General features: G+C 60.9%; 2 protein-coding genes across 5 annotated transcripts; both read right to left on the bottom strand.

The window, feature by feature from the left end:
* Window positions 1-201: 201 nt before the first annotated feature.
* Window positions 202-3,483, bottom strand: PRR18 (proline rich 18). Of its 3 annotated transcripts, XM_059699871.1 has the most exons (3): window positions 3,236-3,483; window positions 2,120-3,049; window positions 203-1,663 (listed from the first exon to the last, which is right to left on the bottom strand). In XM_059699871.1, the coding sequence occupies exon 2, from the start codon at window positions 3,034-3,036 to the stop codon at window positions 2,323-2,325; it is 714 nt and encodes a 237-aa protein (XP_059555854.1). In that variant the 5' UTR covers window positions 3,037-3,049; window positions 3,236-3,483; the 3' UTR covers window positions 203-1,663; window positions 2,120-2,322. The 3 variants fall into 3 exon arrangements, with proteins under 3 accessions (XP_059555853.1, XP_059555854.1, XP_059555852.1); XM_059699870.1 differs by lacking the exon at window positions 3,236-3,483 and having other exon boundaries at window positions 202-990; window positions 2,120-3,140; XM_059699869.1 differs by lacking the exon at window positions 3,236-3,483 and having other exon boundaries at window positions 2,120-3,140.
* A 1,583-nt stretch (window positions 3,484-5,066) lies between these two features.
* On the bottom strand, window positions 5,067-16,922 carry SFT2D1 (SFT2 domain containing 1). Of its 2 annotated transcripts, XR_009453340.1 has the most exons (9): window positions 16,766-16,922; window positions 11,688-11,774; window positions 11,091-11,173; window positions 10,106-10,187; window positions 8,472-8,507; window positions 7,385-7,443; window positions 6,168-6,197; window positions 5,815-6,049; window positions 5,067-5,531 (listed from the first exon to the last, which is right to left on the bottom strand). XR_009453340.1 is itself a non-coding variant. In XM_059699868.1 (8 exons), exons 1-8 carry the CDS (start codon window positions 16,826-16,828, stop codon window positions 5,492-5,494), a joined length of 480 nt encoding a protein of 159 aa, XP_059555851.1. In that variant the 5' UTR covers window positions 16,829-16,922; the 3' UTR covers window positions 5,067-5,491. The 2 variants fall into 2 exon arrangements, 1 of the variants encoding a protein (XP_059555851.1); XM_059699868.1 differs by lacking the exon at window positions 5,815-6,049.
* Window positions 16,923-16,954: the final 32 nt, after the last annotated feature.

The raw sequence follows: 16,954 nt of genomic DNA, 5'->3' as shown, positions 1-16,954 counted from the left end.
GCCAGCACCGTGGCTGGGCGGCACCCACTTTTGTGAGTGTATTTGGAAACAGCTCCCATGGGGCTTCGGGACCAACAGCCTCCTCCTCATCATATCTGGTCATCGCCGGTCATCGTGTTTGACATCCTGGTAACGACAATCCCAGACGCTGGGGTGGGCGCGCCACGGAGACCCACCAGGACGAAGTCTGCCTCTGCGACCTCGCTCTTCCTGCCAGACTTCAGTGTCTTCCTCAAACAGAAACAGCGGGCACGGACTTGTCTTTTATTTCAACACTGAGAACTGACACGGGGACCTGGGAGCCTCCTGGAACGGCGGCAGCAACGGGGACAGGCCTCAGGCACCTGCGGAGCAACAAGGAGCGCCGGGCCGGCCTCCCGTGGAGTTCGGGGGGCTGGGGGGGGGGAGGCAGGGAACCCGGAGAGAGAGGGCGCGGGAAGGAAGGAAAACACAGGGACCCAGAGACAGACCCGCGAGTGGCGGGGCCCATGTGCCGGAACAGCGACAGGACGGGAGACACACAAAAGCAGAGACGGGCGGCCTCCCAAAGCCATGACTTTGGGGAAGTCCCTGAAATGTATTCCTGTGACGATGGGCACAAACCCGGGTCCCTTGGCTATCAGTCCTCACACTACATGCAAATGAGACCATGTTACGTCGCTGCCCACCGAGAGCTCAGTTCTCTCCGCCTGCTGGTGACCAGTGACGGCCAGAGTCCAGCCCTCCCCGGACGCAGAGCTCTCGCGGGACAGGGGTCTCGGTGGTGCCTCTCAGGACCGCACACTCTGCCTCCGGTGCTAATATGTCCAGTTCCGTTAGAAGCAGTGTGGCTCTTGGCTCTCAGAGGGGTCAGGAAAGATAGCTATTCAGTGTGAAGGGGTGTTGTTTGCACGGCTCCTCTGGGGGCTGCGCCAGCTCCCACTGAATTAAACGCGTCATGTCTACCTAGATTTGTGCTGAGGGGGTGGGGAGAGAGATTAGCACGAAGATCTCCACGTGAAAAATATAAAACTGGTTTTAAAACATGGAAAGCTTCCATGTAAAATATAATTAAGACGTGAGCCCCACCAGCGTCCCAGGAACCAGGAGGTCAGGGTTCAATTCCGGACCAGGGCACATCGATCCCCAGTGGGGGGCGCGCAGGAGGCAGCCCGTCAGTGATGTTTCCATCTCTCTCCCGCTCCCTCCCTCTCTCATGTTTTCAGAGAGAACATATTTCCTTAAAAACAATCGATTTTTAAAAGAGATTCAACACATTGAAATCTAACAACATAAACATTAAGCCAGTAAACATTACAAAGTCAGTGCCAAACTGCGGTAATGTTATTTCCCACAACCAGCCTAATCTGGTTAAAACCGGTCTTTCCTTCTCAACCTTAAATGAGTTTAATGTACTCGGATGAAGGAGAGAACACCCAGGAATCGGCCAGAGTCAGCAGGGAGGGGCGCGCCCTGAAAGGCGGAGGAGTCTACCCTTCACCCGAATAATCAATAGGAATATTTCCAAAAATCACTCCATACAACCGAACACCAGGCCTGTCACTGGCTTTCACACGCCCACCCTCCCACCCCCACCCCTCAACTCCCGGCTTTCTCCATCCATCAGCTGCTCCTCTGTGCAATCGACCTCCTGCTAAGCTTTCTCCGTGTGGTGACTTCCTTCCTGCGGCATAAAGACACCGTGTGAGCAGCACAGCTCGTCATACGAAACCACGCATGCTAGCGAGGCTGCCTCTGGCTCCTGCCCACACCTCACCCCAGCCGCTGGGAACAGACCCCCAGGGGAGACGTGTGCGAGCATGTGTGTGAGCATGTGTGTATGTGCATGTGTGTGTGCGTTGGGGGGAGGGCTTGCACCGGCACTGCCCGCCCCTCTGGGTTGGACACTTGGGTTACCTGGCACCTCGGGTGACCCAACCCCACGTGTTTCCTGTGTAGGAGAAACGCCCTCGCCCCTGCAGCCCCAGGTCCTGGCCCACCACACAGGCCACCCTCCCGGTCCCGCCCCTCCTCGGTGCCAGGAAAGGCCCGGGGCTGCCCGGCTGGGGGGTGGGGGCCGCCTGGGCAGGGGGTGGGCCACGCGGGTCCAGCGAGGCTGTCCTGTCCCTCGGGGGCCCACCTGGCTCACAGGAGCCCCGGACACGCGTGGCGGACCGCAGAGAGGCTGTGTCCCACGAGGTCGCCCAGGTGGAGCTCAAGCGCAGGTGCGGCTGTGGGCACCGGGCGACCGTCCAGGCCCTGCTCCGGGGCCCCGGGCAGAGCGTCCGGGAGGCCCACCTGGAGCACGAGTGCGGGGCAGCGGGGCGGGGCGGGGCCGGCGGCTCACAGCGCGCTCAGGTGCGGCAGCGCGTCCAGGGCCCGTGCGGCCGCCGCCGCCTCCACGCCCTGCAGCCACGCGGTGCACCTGCGGACCAGCCCCTCGTCCGGGGCCGCGGCCTCCTCCTCCGCGGCCTCCACGTCGTGGTCGCGGTGCCGGGCGCTGAGCAGCGACCCCGGGAGCGCGCGGCGCAGGTCCGGCCGCCGGGGGGTGTGCGGGCCGCGGGGCAGCAGCGGGGCCACCGGCCGGCGCGCGCCCAGGCCCCCGGGGTCGCCTCCCCCGCGCGGACCCGCCACCTGGGCTCGGGCGTCGGCCGCGGGCGAGAGGGGCGGCCGGCGGGGCCGCGCGAGCAGCTGCCTCTCCGGGTGGCGCCGCTGGGCCGGGCGGGCGGCCTCGGGGGGGAGGCGCGGGGAGGAGCGCGCGGCGGCGGCGGGCCCCACGGTCCCCACGGTCCCCGCGGTCCGCACGGGGCTGCGGCCGGGGTCAGGCGGGGCCGGAGCGTGCGCAGGGGCCGGGCCCGGGGCGCGGCGGGCCGGGGGCCTCGGGAGCGTGGCCGAGGGCCAGGAGCGGGACGGCGACGCCTCGGGCCGCAGCTTCTCCCGGGCGGCGGGCGGGGCGCGGGCGGGCGCAGCTGCCTTCCGTGGGGCTCCGGGCCGGCGGGGCGACGGACGCGCGGCCGGGACCCCCGGGGCCCGGGCGGGAGGCGGCGGGAAGGGCATGGAGCCCCGGAGCCTGCGGAGCATCCGCGCCCGGAGCGGACACGGCGGCCCTTAGTCCTGGGAGCGAGCCGGGCGCCCTCCCCGTCGGTGGGCGGGGCCGCCTCCGTCCTCCCCCGCCCTCCCAACCCCCCTCACCCTCCCACCCCCCCCCACCTCCGTGGGGCTTGGCGTCTGCGCCCCTCCCGTCGGGTGCTCTCACCGGGGTTGGAAGCCACGTCCCCTTCCTCCCCTCCGTCTGGGCCGGGGCTCCTCGGTCCCCGGCTCCCGCTCAGAGCCTGGCGCCCTCGGGAGGAGGAGTGCGGCCGGGCGCCGCTGTGCCCGCGGGTGTCCACCGGCTGCTGCAGCCTGGAGACCAGGGGACGCGCCGGGAAGGGGCGGGCGCAGCCGGGTCAGGGCGTGACCTCAGTCCGGGGCGAGTCCTGCGCGTCGGGGAGAATCCTCCCCAAGCCCCCAGCCTAGCGCGCTGGGAAGGTCGACGCAGGGACCCCCGGGGAGGCCGCAGGGACACCAGCGGGAACAGGCATCGTGGCGGGCCGCTGTTTACTTTTGGACAAGGTCATTTCAAGCTCCCTGGGGATGTCGTTTCAGTCACATGATGATGGTAAAGGAAGCAGTGAGCAGACTTGAGTTCTTTTCCTGCGCGGTTCCCGTGTGAAGGCGGTAATGACCGCCATAGCAGTGGCTCAATGAAGGCAGCTCCCGCCAACTTACGTTCCAGTTGTGGGGGGAGCACCCCTAGTCTTCAGAGGCTGACCGAGCTCCTGAGCAATCACAAGGCGATGCTTCAGAAAGTCAGTTTCAGCCCCCACCTCCCCAAGAGGTCCGGGTTGATTCCCAGTGTGGGGTGGGGGAGGCAGTGGATTGATGATCATCATTGGTGTCTCTCTCCCCCCCCATTTCCTCTCTGAAATCAGTAAAAATACATATATTTTAAAAGTCAGCCTCAGGTAAGCAGCCCTGGTTACCTAAGAACAGTCAGTGGTCAATCTCCAAACACGGGTCCCCACAGGCCGCACTTTCTGGGCTCACCGGGCAGGAGCGGGGCTGTGCCCAGGTGAGCTAACAGCGTGCCAGATGTGGGGAAACTCAGATGTGCCAGGGCCAGCAGTCCTGGGGGCAGGGCACCCTCCAGTCCCCGGCTGCCCACTGCACCCCGACTCCGTGTGTTCGAGCGAGATGGCTACTGGGCCAGGACACAGGCAAGAACCTCGCACCACAGCGGGGAGGGGCTGGGAGAGAGGAAGGTTTAGGACTCTGATCACCAGCACCCCCAAACCATCCCACACTCACACATTCTCCCAATGCAAATGCAGCTTGCAGCTGTCACTCATTCTCCCCGTCCCAGCCTCTCCTGTCCCAGGGGGTGGGTGGGGGTGGGGGTGGGGGAGGGTGCCTCAGGACGGCAGCTCTGCTCAGGTGAGTGTGGGAGAGCCCAGGCCACCCGAGGCCTCTCCAGGCTCTGGAAACGCTGCATTTGCTCCGGGTGCGTAAGCAGTGGGGAGCTTTGTCAGGAGGGGGGACTGGAGATGAGGTGGGAAGGGGTCAAGCACCATTTCCTGGGGGCACAGCCTGAGGGGCCCCGGCCCGGGGGCTTGCGCAAGGACCCAGGGTCAAAGCTGCAGGGTCAGCAGGGCGTCTCCAGCTCCGGGCAGGTGGGGCAGCCCTGCAGTTCTCCAGGCGGCGGGGACCTGCCTGGTCCCTCCCAGGGTCTCCCCTGGTGACAATCCCAAGCCGCTACCTGCTTCCCCACCAAGGCGCTGGCCCTCCCCCCTCCCCCCCAGCAGGCTCCTGGGTTGCCAGTGGCTGGTCCCTCACCTGCCCGACCTGCTGTTGGCTCTCCCCACCCGCACACCTGGACCCTCCTGGACCCCCTGCCTGCTGGGATCAGGGGACCCCGGAAGGCCACACTCGTAAACGTGCTCGGCAGCGGTTAGGACAGAGACGTCTCCGGAGAAACCTCAGGGAGTTTCACTCAACTGAATCAAGGCTCCGCCCACTTAAAAGGTTGTAAATTTGATCCAACAATGGGCTTATTTTAAAATTGTAAAGATTTATATATTATTTTTATTACATATAAGCGATTCTTAGTTTAAAGTAAAAACTTTCACATTTAAAGTATTTTTAAACCTTGACATTTTAGAAAAGCCAACGAAGTTCACGCAGCGGAGACTTCTCCCTGGATATTCACAATCAGATGCTGTGGAGGAAGGATTAGAAACGCTACAGATCAATCACAATTGGCTACAGATCATTCGCAATCGGCGGTGCCGCCTCCGTGGGGAGAGCAGTGAGTGGCGGGATCTAGTGGTGGGAGCATCACAGTTTACTCGCCGCGGGGTCCACGGTGCGCTCGGCCCTGAACGGCCACGGGGGGAGGGGCGACCACCGGCTCAGGAAAATACACTCCCCCAAACCAACAGCAACTCCCAGACGCTCTGCGAAGAGGTTCTGGTCTTCAACTCAGGAGAGAAGAACAGCATTTCATGACGGCGTCCCTGGGGGGGAGAAACCGCGTCAGAATCTGCCTCCAGCAGGGACCGCTCCCACCCGCTGCTCTCACTAGGCCAACTTGGCTGTTTTTCAACTACAACCTGCTTCCAAGTTTGCCAGGAGGCAAAGCTGTGCCTCCACAGCGCTTTCTTGACCGTCCGACGGCTCCGCAGGGCGTTCCCCCCACGACAGCAAGTGCACTTTCTGGGCAAGTCCAGGGGCGGCTACCTCCGCCCCACAGGACAGACACATGCTACTGCTCAGACAGCACTCACGTGTCACACTCACTTTTTCACCAGCTTCCCTTTAAAGAGAAGAATCTGTTTTGCTGGAGTCCCCACGGCCTATCTAGTGAATATCTGCAGTCGTGGAAGGATCCAGAAGCTCTCATCCAAGTTCCTGGCAGCAAAGGCCCAGGCGCCCAACGGAGCAGGAGTCGGTCCCCAGCCTCCCCACCGACACATTCACAGTGGCGCCCCCTCGACAAACTTCTCTCTATTCATCCCGCTTAGAACATCGTTTACTTGTGGGAGGAAAGTCAGCCTTTTAAGTCACAATTTAATGTAAAAATTACTAAAACTGATGTATTTCTATGACGCTAACTGGAGGACCAGACAGGGGAGGGACTCAAACAAGCTCACCTTGCATACGGGATGTACGACAGGCTGTACCTGCAAAATAAAGGGCAGCTGGTGACCTCAGTCTCAGCGATACCATATCCCTGCACCGGGCAGTACAGCGGCACCCAGGACACGATCCCCTCCGCCCCCCCATGTCACCTGGACCAGCAGCCACAGCACCACCCGGACCTCATGAACGTGCGCATGGCTGGGCCACCGCACCCTCCGAGCCCCCGAGCTGCACAAACTCGCTAAGCGACTCACGCCTGCTCGTCTGAGCTGTTGTAATAAGATGTTACCCTTTAAAGTTATATTTTAAATAGAAACGATTGAGAATAAAGAATAAATCAATCGTTAAATACAGCTGATGAAATAAAGAGCAACATAACACACAAAATGACGGCGGATTCAGTGTAAAAATTCTCCCCATTTCACTGAGAGCAAAAGCTCTTCACGGGCCCCTTTGCCACGTAGGGCCGTGCGTGTAACGTTTGCTGACGGTGCACTTAAGGGTGGAAAGGAAGAAACAGGGCCAAAGAAAGATGATCCAGGCCGGGACAGCAAACAGGAGACGGAACACAGCACACAGGGAGGGGCTTGCTGACCACGGAAGGGAAAAACAGAACTCCGCTAAAGACAGCGCGTGGAACCCTCCTGGTGGGAGGAGAGCACTTCAGCCCTCACTCCAGGGCCTTTGGCCGCTGCTGGACGGGATGCAGCCCAGGCCATGAGGGCTCAGGGGACCACGAGGATGGGGAGGAAGGGCATGGCTGGCACACAGAGGAGCAGGACCACAGCTGCTCCCACTGCAGTCCCCACGGAGTCGGCATCAGCAGGAGCCAGCAGCACAGCGCCTGCCCAGCAAGAGGCAGACCCACACCCTCGGGCTCAGGCCTGACACGGCCTCGCTTCGTGGGTTCCTGCGGCGTCACCTGCATGTCTCATCACTTCTCCTTCACATCTCAGAAGACAAGTGCAGGCACCCTGGTTTGGCTATGCAGGACCCCCCGCCCCGCCCCCACACACGCCTCCCTGCCCGCCTGCAGTCACCACGGAGCCCGGCGAAGTCCCAGGGGACACCCTGCAGACTCAGTCAGCGGACCGCTCCGGAGGCCTGGCCCCACCGAGGCACACGCTTCCACCCCGGGTGAGAGCCCACAGCCTCCCCGGGCGGCCAGGCTCAGAGCAGATGCTCTCCCGGCTCAGGGCGCGCGGACCTCCGATCGGGTGAGACTTACCAGGTCATGGACAGGAACTGCAATATGCAGAAGAGCACGGCCAGCCCCTTCTTATGCCACTAGCACAGGAAAAACAGAAAGAGCGAGTGAAGAATCTTTCAAGATACTCTTTACGCCGGTGGTTCTCAACGTGTGGGTTGCGACCCCTTTGGCGGTCGAACGGCCCTTTCACGGGGGTCACCTAAGACCATCCTGCATATCAGATATTGACATGACGATTCATCACAGTAGCAACATCACAGTTATGAAGTAGCCACGAAAATAGTTTTATGGTTGGGTCACAACATGAGGAGCTGTATGAAAGGGCCAGAAGGTTGAGAACCACTGCTTTACGCCCACCTTTAACTCCCTTCAGAAATGTAAGACGATAGCTCCATTCTATCAGATTTCAGTATGACAAGGTTACGATGCAGCAGATGTGAAACTTAACTACCTGTATCCACGGATTTCAACACTCTACACGCCTGGCATTGAGCCAACGCCGCACAGCACACACGGGCTGCACGCACGCCTCTGCACGGTTAGGGCCTGGGGCACGAGAGCGTTTCCCCTCGGTCAGTAGAGCTGCATCCTCTGTAGAACTTACAGACCTCACTCAGTCTCACGTGCCCTTTTCTTGAATTACTTTTTGAAAGAAAACTGCATTTTATTGTGATCTTCTGGAGTAACGCATAATAAACAGTTTCCATGATTTTTTAAATGATCCATTTTTAGAATTCCTCGTCCATTTTTAATGGTCATTTATTTGCTCTTTATTTAATCTACCGCTTATAAATCAGCAGGCTCCTAGCCCATTCCAAAACCAGAAAGCCATTTCCACAGGGACATGCAGAGGTTGCTAAGACCTTTCCTTGCGCCCGTGACTGGGACGTGGCCAGTAATTCTCCCGGGCGACGGGGCAGCAGCCTGAGCACAGGAGGGCCCGTCAGCTCTGCCCGTTTCCGCCGCAGAATCCACGGCAGGTCTGTCACCAACCGGACGTCACCATCCATGTGGGGGACACTGATCTTTGGTGGGTTTGAGGGGCGGACTGGGAGCTCCTCTGAGGGGACAGTTAGTGGGAAGCAGGTGTGGCCCAGGTACTCACCCACAGAGCAGCACACAGGGTCAGCACGAAGCACAGCTGGGGGAGGAGAGAGAGCGGTGAGTGTGCGTCCTCGCAGAGCTGGACGAGAAGCACACCGCCGCCTTCGGTGGCGTGGATGCCACCACAGAGCACGGCGGAGCGCGGGGCCCGCTCTGCACAGTCCGCGGCGCTGCTGACCCCAAAGGCGACGACCGCGATGCTCCCTGCACTCGGAAGAGCCTCTGCTGAGGCGTCCACAGGGAGCGTCTGCAGAATGTTGTGACGGAGCTGTTCTCAGGGCACCTGGTTATGCTGATGCTCAGACCGGCACCGCCAGGTGTCAGCACAGCTGAGCGCACGGGAGCCCGGGAGGCCTTTCCCACAGGGAGGGCCCTTCACTCCCTTCCGTGCCCAGGAGGCAGGGAGCCCAAGGAGGGGCAGGTGGCAGCTCAGTGACAGGCAGGGGGTCTGGAGATGGAGACCCAGGCGAGAGCCCAGCTCTGACGCCACTAGCCGAGTGTCCTTAGTTATCGGGTCTAGACCTCGGCCCCCTTCTCTCTGAAAGGACAGCAGCCACCCACCTGCTCATCTGTAGTGAACAGATCAGAGTGTGTCCCTCACATGCGGGGGGGTGGGGGGGGCACTTAGAAGGTGCTATGTGTCAGCAGCACACGAGGCCGTGCAAAGCGTCCGACTGGGAATGCTCTGACGAGTCATCACCAATTAGATCCGAGGAGTAACTCAGTCCCTGGGGAAAGGGGCTGTGTCTCTAACCTCTGAACAGCCCTCAACCCTGCGTCCCATGCAGACACTGCCACTCGGGTCCCGGGTGCCCCGGGCAGAGTCAGCCGTGTGACCGTGTGGCAACGTCTCAGTCTCCTGGACAGAGGCCACCGTCAGTCACCTGCTGCCACAGGGAAGTCAAAATGACGCTGCTGACCTCGGAGGTCAGTGCGATACAATGTAATGGGTATGGTGACTGTGAGTAAGGACACAAATAAAAAACTAGGCTACAAAGTTTTTCTCTAGTCAGGAGGAGGGAGAAGACACAGTTACCCTGAAAACATTCCCTAACTTACAAATCTACAAAGATTGTGTTTAAAAAGCGGGCTAAGAGCTAAAGGGACAGAGAAGCTGCGCTAACATTTCAATTCAGGAGCTTTAAGGGGAGAACATGTGGGGCAGAGGCTGGGCAGAGAGGGCGCGGGTTCCCTCTGCCCAAAGCGACGACCGCGAACACCCCCAGATGCACGACGATGAAAACTACACGTTTCTGACACAAACATCCAAAGACAAGAGAGCCCTGAATTCAGTGGGACCGATGGCCGGGGACAGAGCCCCTGGCTAGCGACGCCTGCTGCTGGGAGTGTCAGCGCCAGGGACAGGCCACTGAAGCACTGCCAGCCCCCCTCCAAGAGCGCCCACAGCAGCCCACCAAGAACCGCTCGTGGCTGGACCACGACACGCAGCAGCTCTGACTCCCTTCACGTGAGGCCGATGCCGTGGGTGACGCCGTGTCGCCCACTGCCGCAGCCCGAGGACGCCACTACCACGCGCAACGAGAGACGCTGGCGACGGCCGGCAGGAAGACGGGCCACTGGCGGCAACAAAGCAGCCCACCCTCAATGGAGCCTCGCGCCTCCGCCTTCACTCACCAGCATGACGACGGTGGCGAGCAGCCTCGTGGTCTCGAACATCTTCTTCAGCTGCTTGAAGGGCCCCATCAGAAAGCACGTGCTGTGGGCGACACACGGGCTGAGGGCGCCGGGCGGTCCTGACGGCCACGCGTAGCCATCTCTAAGTCCGGCTCGTCTTCCTTCACACCGAGGGGACCCGAGTCTCCAGGAGACACAAGTGCCCCTTCAGAGAACCAGGAGCCCCAGTGGCCTGAGCTGACGCCATCGCCACCGCTCCCTGTCCATGCTGGTCCTTATCAGACCAATGAGAAACAAGACCAGGGCGGCAGGGCCAAGCCGGCAGCCACGCCGAGACGTGCCACGCCAGCTTCACCCAGACCAGGCGGGGCGGGCGGCAGGTGCGAGCCCGGGAGGCTGGCTGAGCTCAGACAATACCTCTGATCCAGAACGTTCCTGAGAAAGACGGTCCCCTCAGAAAGCAAAGTGCACAACCGCAGGCTCATAAATCTGACAGCTGCCCTAGCAGACACCAATACACCCCCATGCGCCCAAGATGCTGCAAGAGGAGTCCCAAAGCCAGCCCCCTCCCCGGCTTCCACACCCCTGCCCCGACTTCCTGCACGGCCCGGCTCCCTCACTGGGACGCAGGCTTCATGAGAGCAGGCACTGGGCTCCGGAGCCCTGTTTGGGGGAGCCTGCCCATCACTCCCTAGGCACATCCCCAACTGGAACGTGGGGCCATAACAGTGTCACCTCCTAAACGGGCAGAAGAGTCCCTGGCACACAGGGGTGCCCCAGGGCCGGCTCTTCCTCCCAGGAACACTCTCATGGCAGCTGGCACACCGCAGGCAGCAGGAGTCAGTACACACTCATCACACGAACACAGACTCTGTGGCTGAATTTACGGTGTCAGAGCCACAGAAATACGTCCTGTCAGGAAGGCGTTTATTAGGAGGAAACGATGGCAGATAAAGCACCTGAGAGGCTGAAGGCCCGCACACACCTGGCTAAGGCAGCAATATTCCCGAAGGTGTAGAACACGGCGAAAAGCTTGATGCCCCCGGGAAGCCACAGCAGGCCAGTGCCCTGCGTGAGGACGAGAGTTACTTCAGTTCCCACGGTAACGGCGTCACGTGAAACACGCTACCAGAGCAGTGACATAACGTGGCAGTATGCGTTTAAGTACAAATGCGCTCGATACAGTCCCCACGTCATTTTTAAAAGTTGGTTTCAAGGTTACTTGCTAATTTGAATCCGGGGCCTGTCACAAGTACAGATGCCCGAGCCGTCGCACAACTTCCTTCACACACACATGTGGGTAAATCCCAGCCTGCTTACATGCCGTTTAAACGGCGAGTTAGAAAAGCTAACTAACATCTAAATACGGACTCTGCCGCTCTTTTGATTTTATTTTACTTTAAGGAAATAATAATCCACAGCCCCCCAACATTAACCTCTACATCTCTGCACTGATCTCTGCCTTTCTTCAAGCAACTAGCTAGGTCCCATCACAGTCTCAGAGCATCCAGGCAAAGCAGGCTGCTCGCTGCGCTCCCCGGCCCCACGCAGACATGAACACGCAACCCCACGCCGCACTCACGAGGATGGAGAAGAAGATGCCGCTCACGAAGCAGATGGCGAACCACTTCACCCTGGTGCTGAAGCTCAGCGAGGAGGCGTCCAGGACCTGGGAGGGAGGAGGGGATCAGAGCATGCGCTGGGGCCACCACACACCACCTGGTCCTTCACACGGAATCCAGGGCCAGGTTCCCTGCAGCCCAGCGTGGTGTCTGCGTCACTGTGCACACTGCAGTGTCGTCTAACGTTAGGATCCCATGGTTAGGGAAGCACGAAGGTGGTCTGGGACCGCGTGGCCCTGAGGAACACTGGCACCTGGGCAGGTGTGCTAACAGGATGTGCTCCTGTCAGAGACAGTACAGCCCTCTGATATGGACAGAAGGACGTAAGGCGTAAGGTCCGTGACAAAACACTGGGCGGCTGGAAGAGCAGAGGACAGGAGCAAGGAGACGGCACTGCTGACAAATGTCGAGGCTGGGTCGTGGGCATCTGGGCTCACACGGCCTCCCGGCATCTGTCTAGGTCGCTGAGATGAGGTGCCCTGCGGGCAGTGAGGGGCTGGAGAGGGCGGCCTTCCGGAACCAGCTCCCGCCAGCGGCTCACAGCCCGGAGGCTGGGGCACACCCGCCTGGCGATGGGGACCTGGGCAGCCTCAGCCGTGTCTGCCATTACACACACCTGACTGACAACCTCCACTGCAAAGAGTTCACTGCAGCAGCTCAGGAGAGCCGGGGGGCTCCCCAACCAGCAGTGAAACCATTTGTGAGCAGTAATTGATTCTAGAGCAGCGTCGCCAGCTGGTGCTCCGTGAGGTCCGAACGGTTGGCAACCGCTGCTCTAGAGCAACCACATTCCTGCTCATCGTGCAGCGCTAACCACCGCGGGGAGAGCAGAGGCCTGGGCGCTTGGCACAGCAGCGCAGGCGGCATGCGGTGAGGGTGAGCGGGCACCTCGGTTACCACGGGCACTAGTGAGACTCAGCTTCCCGGGAAGCGGGGACAGAACAACAGCTCCAAGAAACCAGACACACACACGCGTTTGCACACCAAAATTTAACTTTCCAACTTACATTACAGTGTATCCTTAAAAACAAGGGTGCTTATAATGTAGTTCAAGAATAATGAAGGGAAAACAGAAAGTGTTACATGCAAAAGCTCAAAATACCTTTGGCTACATCCTTACCTGAGTCCATTAATCTGCCAGTCCTTACGTAGCATGCAAAGTAGATAAAAATAACTGAATAAGGATTCCGTCAAAGTAACACCCATCACTTTTCACCCACTTTATTTTGTTGTTAATTCTCACCCGAGGATATGTTTCCATTGATTTTTAGGGAGAGTGAGAGAGAGAGGGAAGACATAGAGAAGTATCGATGTGAGAGAAACACATTGATTGGTTGCCTCCTGCACGAGCCCTGACCAGGGCCCAGGCCAGGGAGGAGCCTGTAACCAAGGTACGTGCCTTTGACCGGAATCGAACCCGAGACCCTTTGGTCCACAGGCCGATGCTCTATCCATGGAGCCAAACCAGGTAGGGCACTTTTTAACCCACTCTAAATCTTTTTTAAAATGTTTAATTCAGACATTCTTGTTTCCAGCAATGTCATTTGCTTAGAGCAAAACTGGTCGCTGGATTTTAAACAAAGAATGAACTTGCCTATAAACCATCTGAACCTGATTCTTTCTGATCCAGAAGAATACCATCAAGGATATTTTAACCACACGGGGACTAAAGGCACTAAAACCCTGAAGGCTGCACCTGGCATGGGGAACGCCCCACTTGTTCCTACAAACATGGGGGGATCCTAAGTAAGAATGACTTGTAAACGTCAGTGAGTCCACAATGATGTGAGAAGGCGGAACAAGAGGAGAAAAGGCGTCATTTTTACTTCCTTCCAAGTCTAGACCACCTGCTGTTGTGAGGTCAAGGCGGGCCTGCCACAGCCCTCACTCCTCTCACAGGCTCAGCTGTGCCCGTCGGTGTACGTGCTCCCTTCTCCGTCTGCCTGCGATGCGGGGAGCAGGCAGTTAGACCCACAGGAGCAGTGGAAGGACAGGCCCAGAGGTCACCGGGGAAATCCCCCCATCGTGCCTAGCAACGGGCAAAACCGGGAAACAAGGGCCCCAACGACCTTCCCTCCCCAGCATATGGCTGCGCATGCAGTTGGGGCCCTGCCCTGCCCCCCCCCCCCATGCTGCTGGTCACGGGGCCCTCGGGGGAGCAGGAGCCCTTCCGGCTGCAGAGCACAGGGCGCGGCCGGACCAGCACGTGGCCATCACACACCCGTGAAAACAGCGCAGCAGCGGCTCAGGGATGAGTGAACCTCAGCCCAGAAGACGCGGCTGCCTTCCTGCGCGGAGAAGCGGGGAGACTGGCGCTCCCACAGGGCACAGCTGTGCAGGCCAGCGCCTTGCTCCCGGCCACTTGAATAAAGGAAGCACGGGCGGCCTCAGCTGATGAATACATGGTGCAGTGTTCCTACAATTCCCCTTTCAAAACAACCGTGCTTAGAGGGCGGAAGGAGAGCGAGCACAGCAAACAGGCCCGCTCCCCTCACTCCACCCCTCACTCCAGGCTCAGACACTAACAGCCACCCTGCGCCTTGGAAAGGGAGGCCATCAGTGGGAACGCTGCCCCTGCTAGCTGCTACCAACCAGCAAGCCCCGCTCCAGACACCTCTCCCCTGCCCTGCCTGACCTCCATCACTGCACAGGGCTCCCTGCCTCAGGTCCAAGCCCTGGAGCTCTCGGGGAACTCACTGGCTTCTCCCCTCTCCCCAATAGTGAGCCCCGTGCTCTCCGAGACCATCCCCACCAACCCTGAGACCTGCTGAAGCGCTTTCCATCTTAAGGAAAACTTCCCTTTGACTTCACCCTCCAGCCTCTGCTGACTAGCTCATTCATCCACCCACCCACCCATCTACCCATCCATCCACCCACCCACCCACCCACCCACCCATCCACCCATCCACCCATCTACCCACCCATCCATTCACCCATCTACCCATCCATGCTTCTCCTACTGAGTGCTCCCAGGTGCCTGCTCTGAGTGCTGGGGGAGGAGTCTGCTGACACAGAACCCCTGCAACAAAGTGTCTACAAGGAGCTGCAGTGGCGGATGGGGCCCTGGCCCTCATGCCCCTTCCGTATGTCAGCCCCTCGCTCTCATGCCCCTTCCGTATGTCACCCTCACACCTGGTCTCTTCACCTGAGGCCCTGGGCAGAGGAAGCTCCTCACCCACTGAGCCATCGAGGCCTCTCACGGAGGCGAGGGGACCCTGAAGATACTTTTCTCCTCTCCGACCGCTCACCCTCCTCCCCTGACTCAGGGTTCATAAAACTGCCCACTTTGTCTCCCTCTACAGTGAGAGGACCCCCGTCTTCCCTGGATGTGACAAGTGCCATCGCCTGGGGAGTGGAACCGAGGGGGCAGGGCAGGCAGCAGGCTCTTAGCCCTCCCACTGTTGGCTTGTTGCTTTAACTGGCTTCTCTCCCAGCTCCCCGGAGCTCCTGGCCCTGGGAACCCAGTAAGGTCGCTGTCCTCACCCAGCAAATGCCGCACAACGACCACCAGGGGCAGGAGAGCTGTGAAGGCAAACTCAGCAGGTGAAGGGGGAGAGCAGGAGGGAGGGGGACGCTCACAGAGGCCTCCCTGGGGGTGAGTGAGCAGAGGGAGGGCCCTCCCCGTCATACCACACCTCCTCCAGGTCAATCCCGACAGGCTCTCCAGAAACGGGCGCTTGTCACCTTGTCAGATCCTGGCTTCCAGAGCCAACCTGGGAAGGCCCGTGGGCGCCCCCTCCTTGGCACATGCCAGGCACACTCTCCGGACCAGTCCAGCTCCACCCCTCCTCCCTCCCAGGACTAGAGCCCTCCAGGGCAACAGCAACTTCCTGTCCTTGGGCCGAGGAACAGCGAGACTCCAGTCTCCTTCCCTCCCCACTGTCAGCTCCCAGGTCCGCTCTGCATCCTCGCCCAGGGCCACAGCAGGAAGCAGTGGCTCAGGTATCCCCATTAGTTTCTCCCCTCTAGGCGGCGGGCTCCAGACAAGCGGCTCCATCGCCTCCATGCCCCCAGGTGGGGAGCAGAACTTTCCACAACGGGGTGTCCCGCTCACCCACCGTCCTAGGAGCAGCCGCCCACACGTGCCTGCTGAGCACCTGCGGTGTGGCAGGTGTAACTACCGTAACTACAGTTAAAGTGCAAACGGCCACGTGTGGCGGCGGCCACGGCCACTGCACAGCAGAGACTTAGCACGTGAATTGGGGCACAAAGCAACTGTCCCTAAACGACTGGCGACATGCATTTCTGCTGTGACTTGTGGGTCTTGCATTACCACTGCCGTGCAGGCTGGTTTGGTGCCCGAGAGCGGGCGCTGGTCTCACAGGGTCTGCCCCTGCCCCTGGCCCGGCCCCGCCCACCAGACATGCGGAGCGAGCAGGACCGGGAGGGGGCAGGACCGGGAGGGGGCAGGACAGGAGGACAGGGAGGGGACAGACAGCACGCCCTCCTGCAACCCCCCTGCCGGACGCCCAAGCCCCGGCTGTGACCGGCAAACAGGAACCGACCAGCACGCGGCTCACAGGAGCCCTGAGCAGGCGGTTTCGCTCCTGGGTTAACCCTCCCGACAGGGAAGTAGCGGCATCGGGTCCCGGGGGGAGGCGGACGCGAGGGCATTAAAGCTCCTATCAGGCCCCGCCCGCTCGGCCGCCTCCCTCCCCCCTTCCTGCAGACGGCGCCCCCCGCAGCCCGCCGACCCCCGGGGCGCACGGAGGCCAGGCGGGCGGCGTTAGGGTCCGGGCGCGGCAGCTCGCGGGCAGGACCTGCACCCCCTCCGCCACTAGGCCCCCCGCGCCCCGCACCCGGGCGGAGCCGGTGAGGGCAGCGCGGGACAGACCGGCAGCAAACGGGCCCTTCGGGATCGGAAAGCCCAACGGGGAGTGGGGGCCGGTCCCAGCGAGCTGCGCACCCCACGAGAGCCTGGGCGCCCCAAACCCTCCGGGCGCAGGCGGAGCCCTCCCGCAACCCAGGTGCGGGCAGCGCCGACCCCGTTTCCCGCCCCCCCCCCCGGCCCACCCCCCGGGCCCGGCCCAGCACCCACCTGCGCGGTCAGGCCCTGCTCCTCGTCGTCCTGGCCGCTCAGGACCCGCCGCAGCTTCTCCATGGCCGCGCTCCGGGCCCAGCGGCCGACACTCGTTGCCCGGCCGCCGAGAACCCGGAACCGAAAGCCCCCGGGCCGACCGGAAATCCGGGCCCCCCGCTTCCGGCGCGTCCCGAGCGGCCGCCGTCG

The sequence above is a fragment of the Myotis daubentonii genome, chromosome 6, assembly GCF_963259705.1.
Source record: "Myotis daubentonii chromosome 6, mMyoDau2.1, whole genome shotgun sequence".
In the NCBI taxonomy this organism is placed as follows: domain Eukaryota; kingdom Metazoa; phylum Chordata; class Mammalia; order Chiroptera; family Vespertilionidae; genus Myotis; species Myotis daubentonii.
Note: the sequence above shows the minus strand (reverse complement) of the source record. Positions and strands in the feature narration are given on the sequence as shown.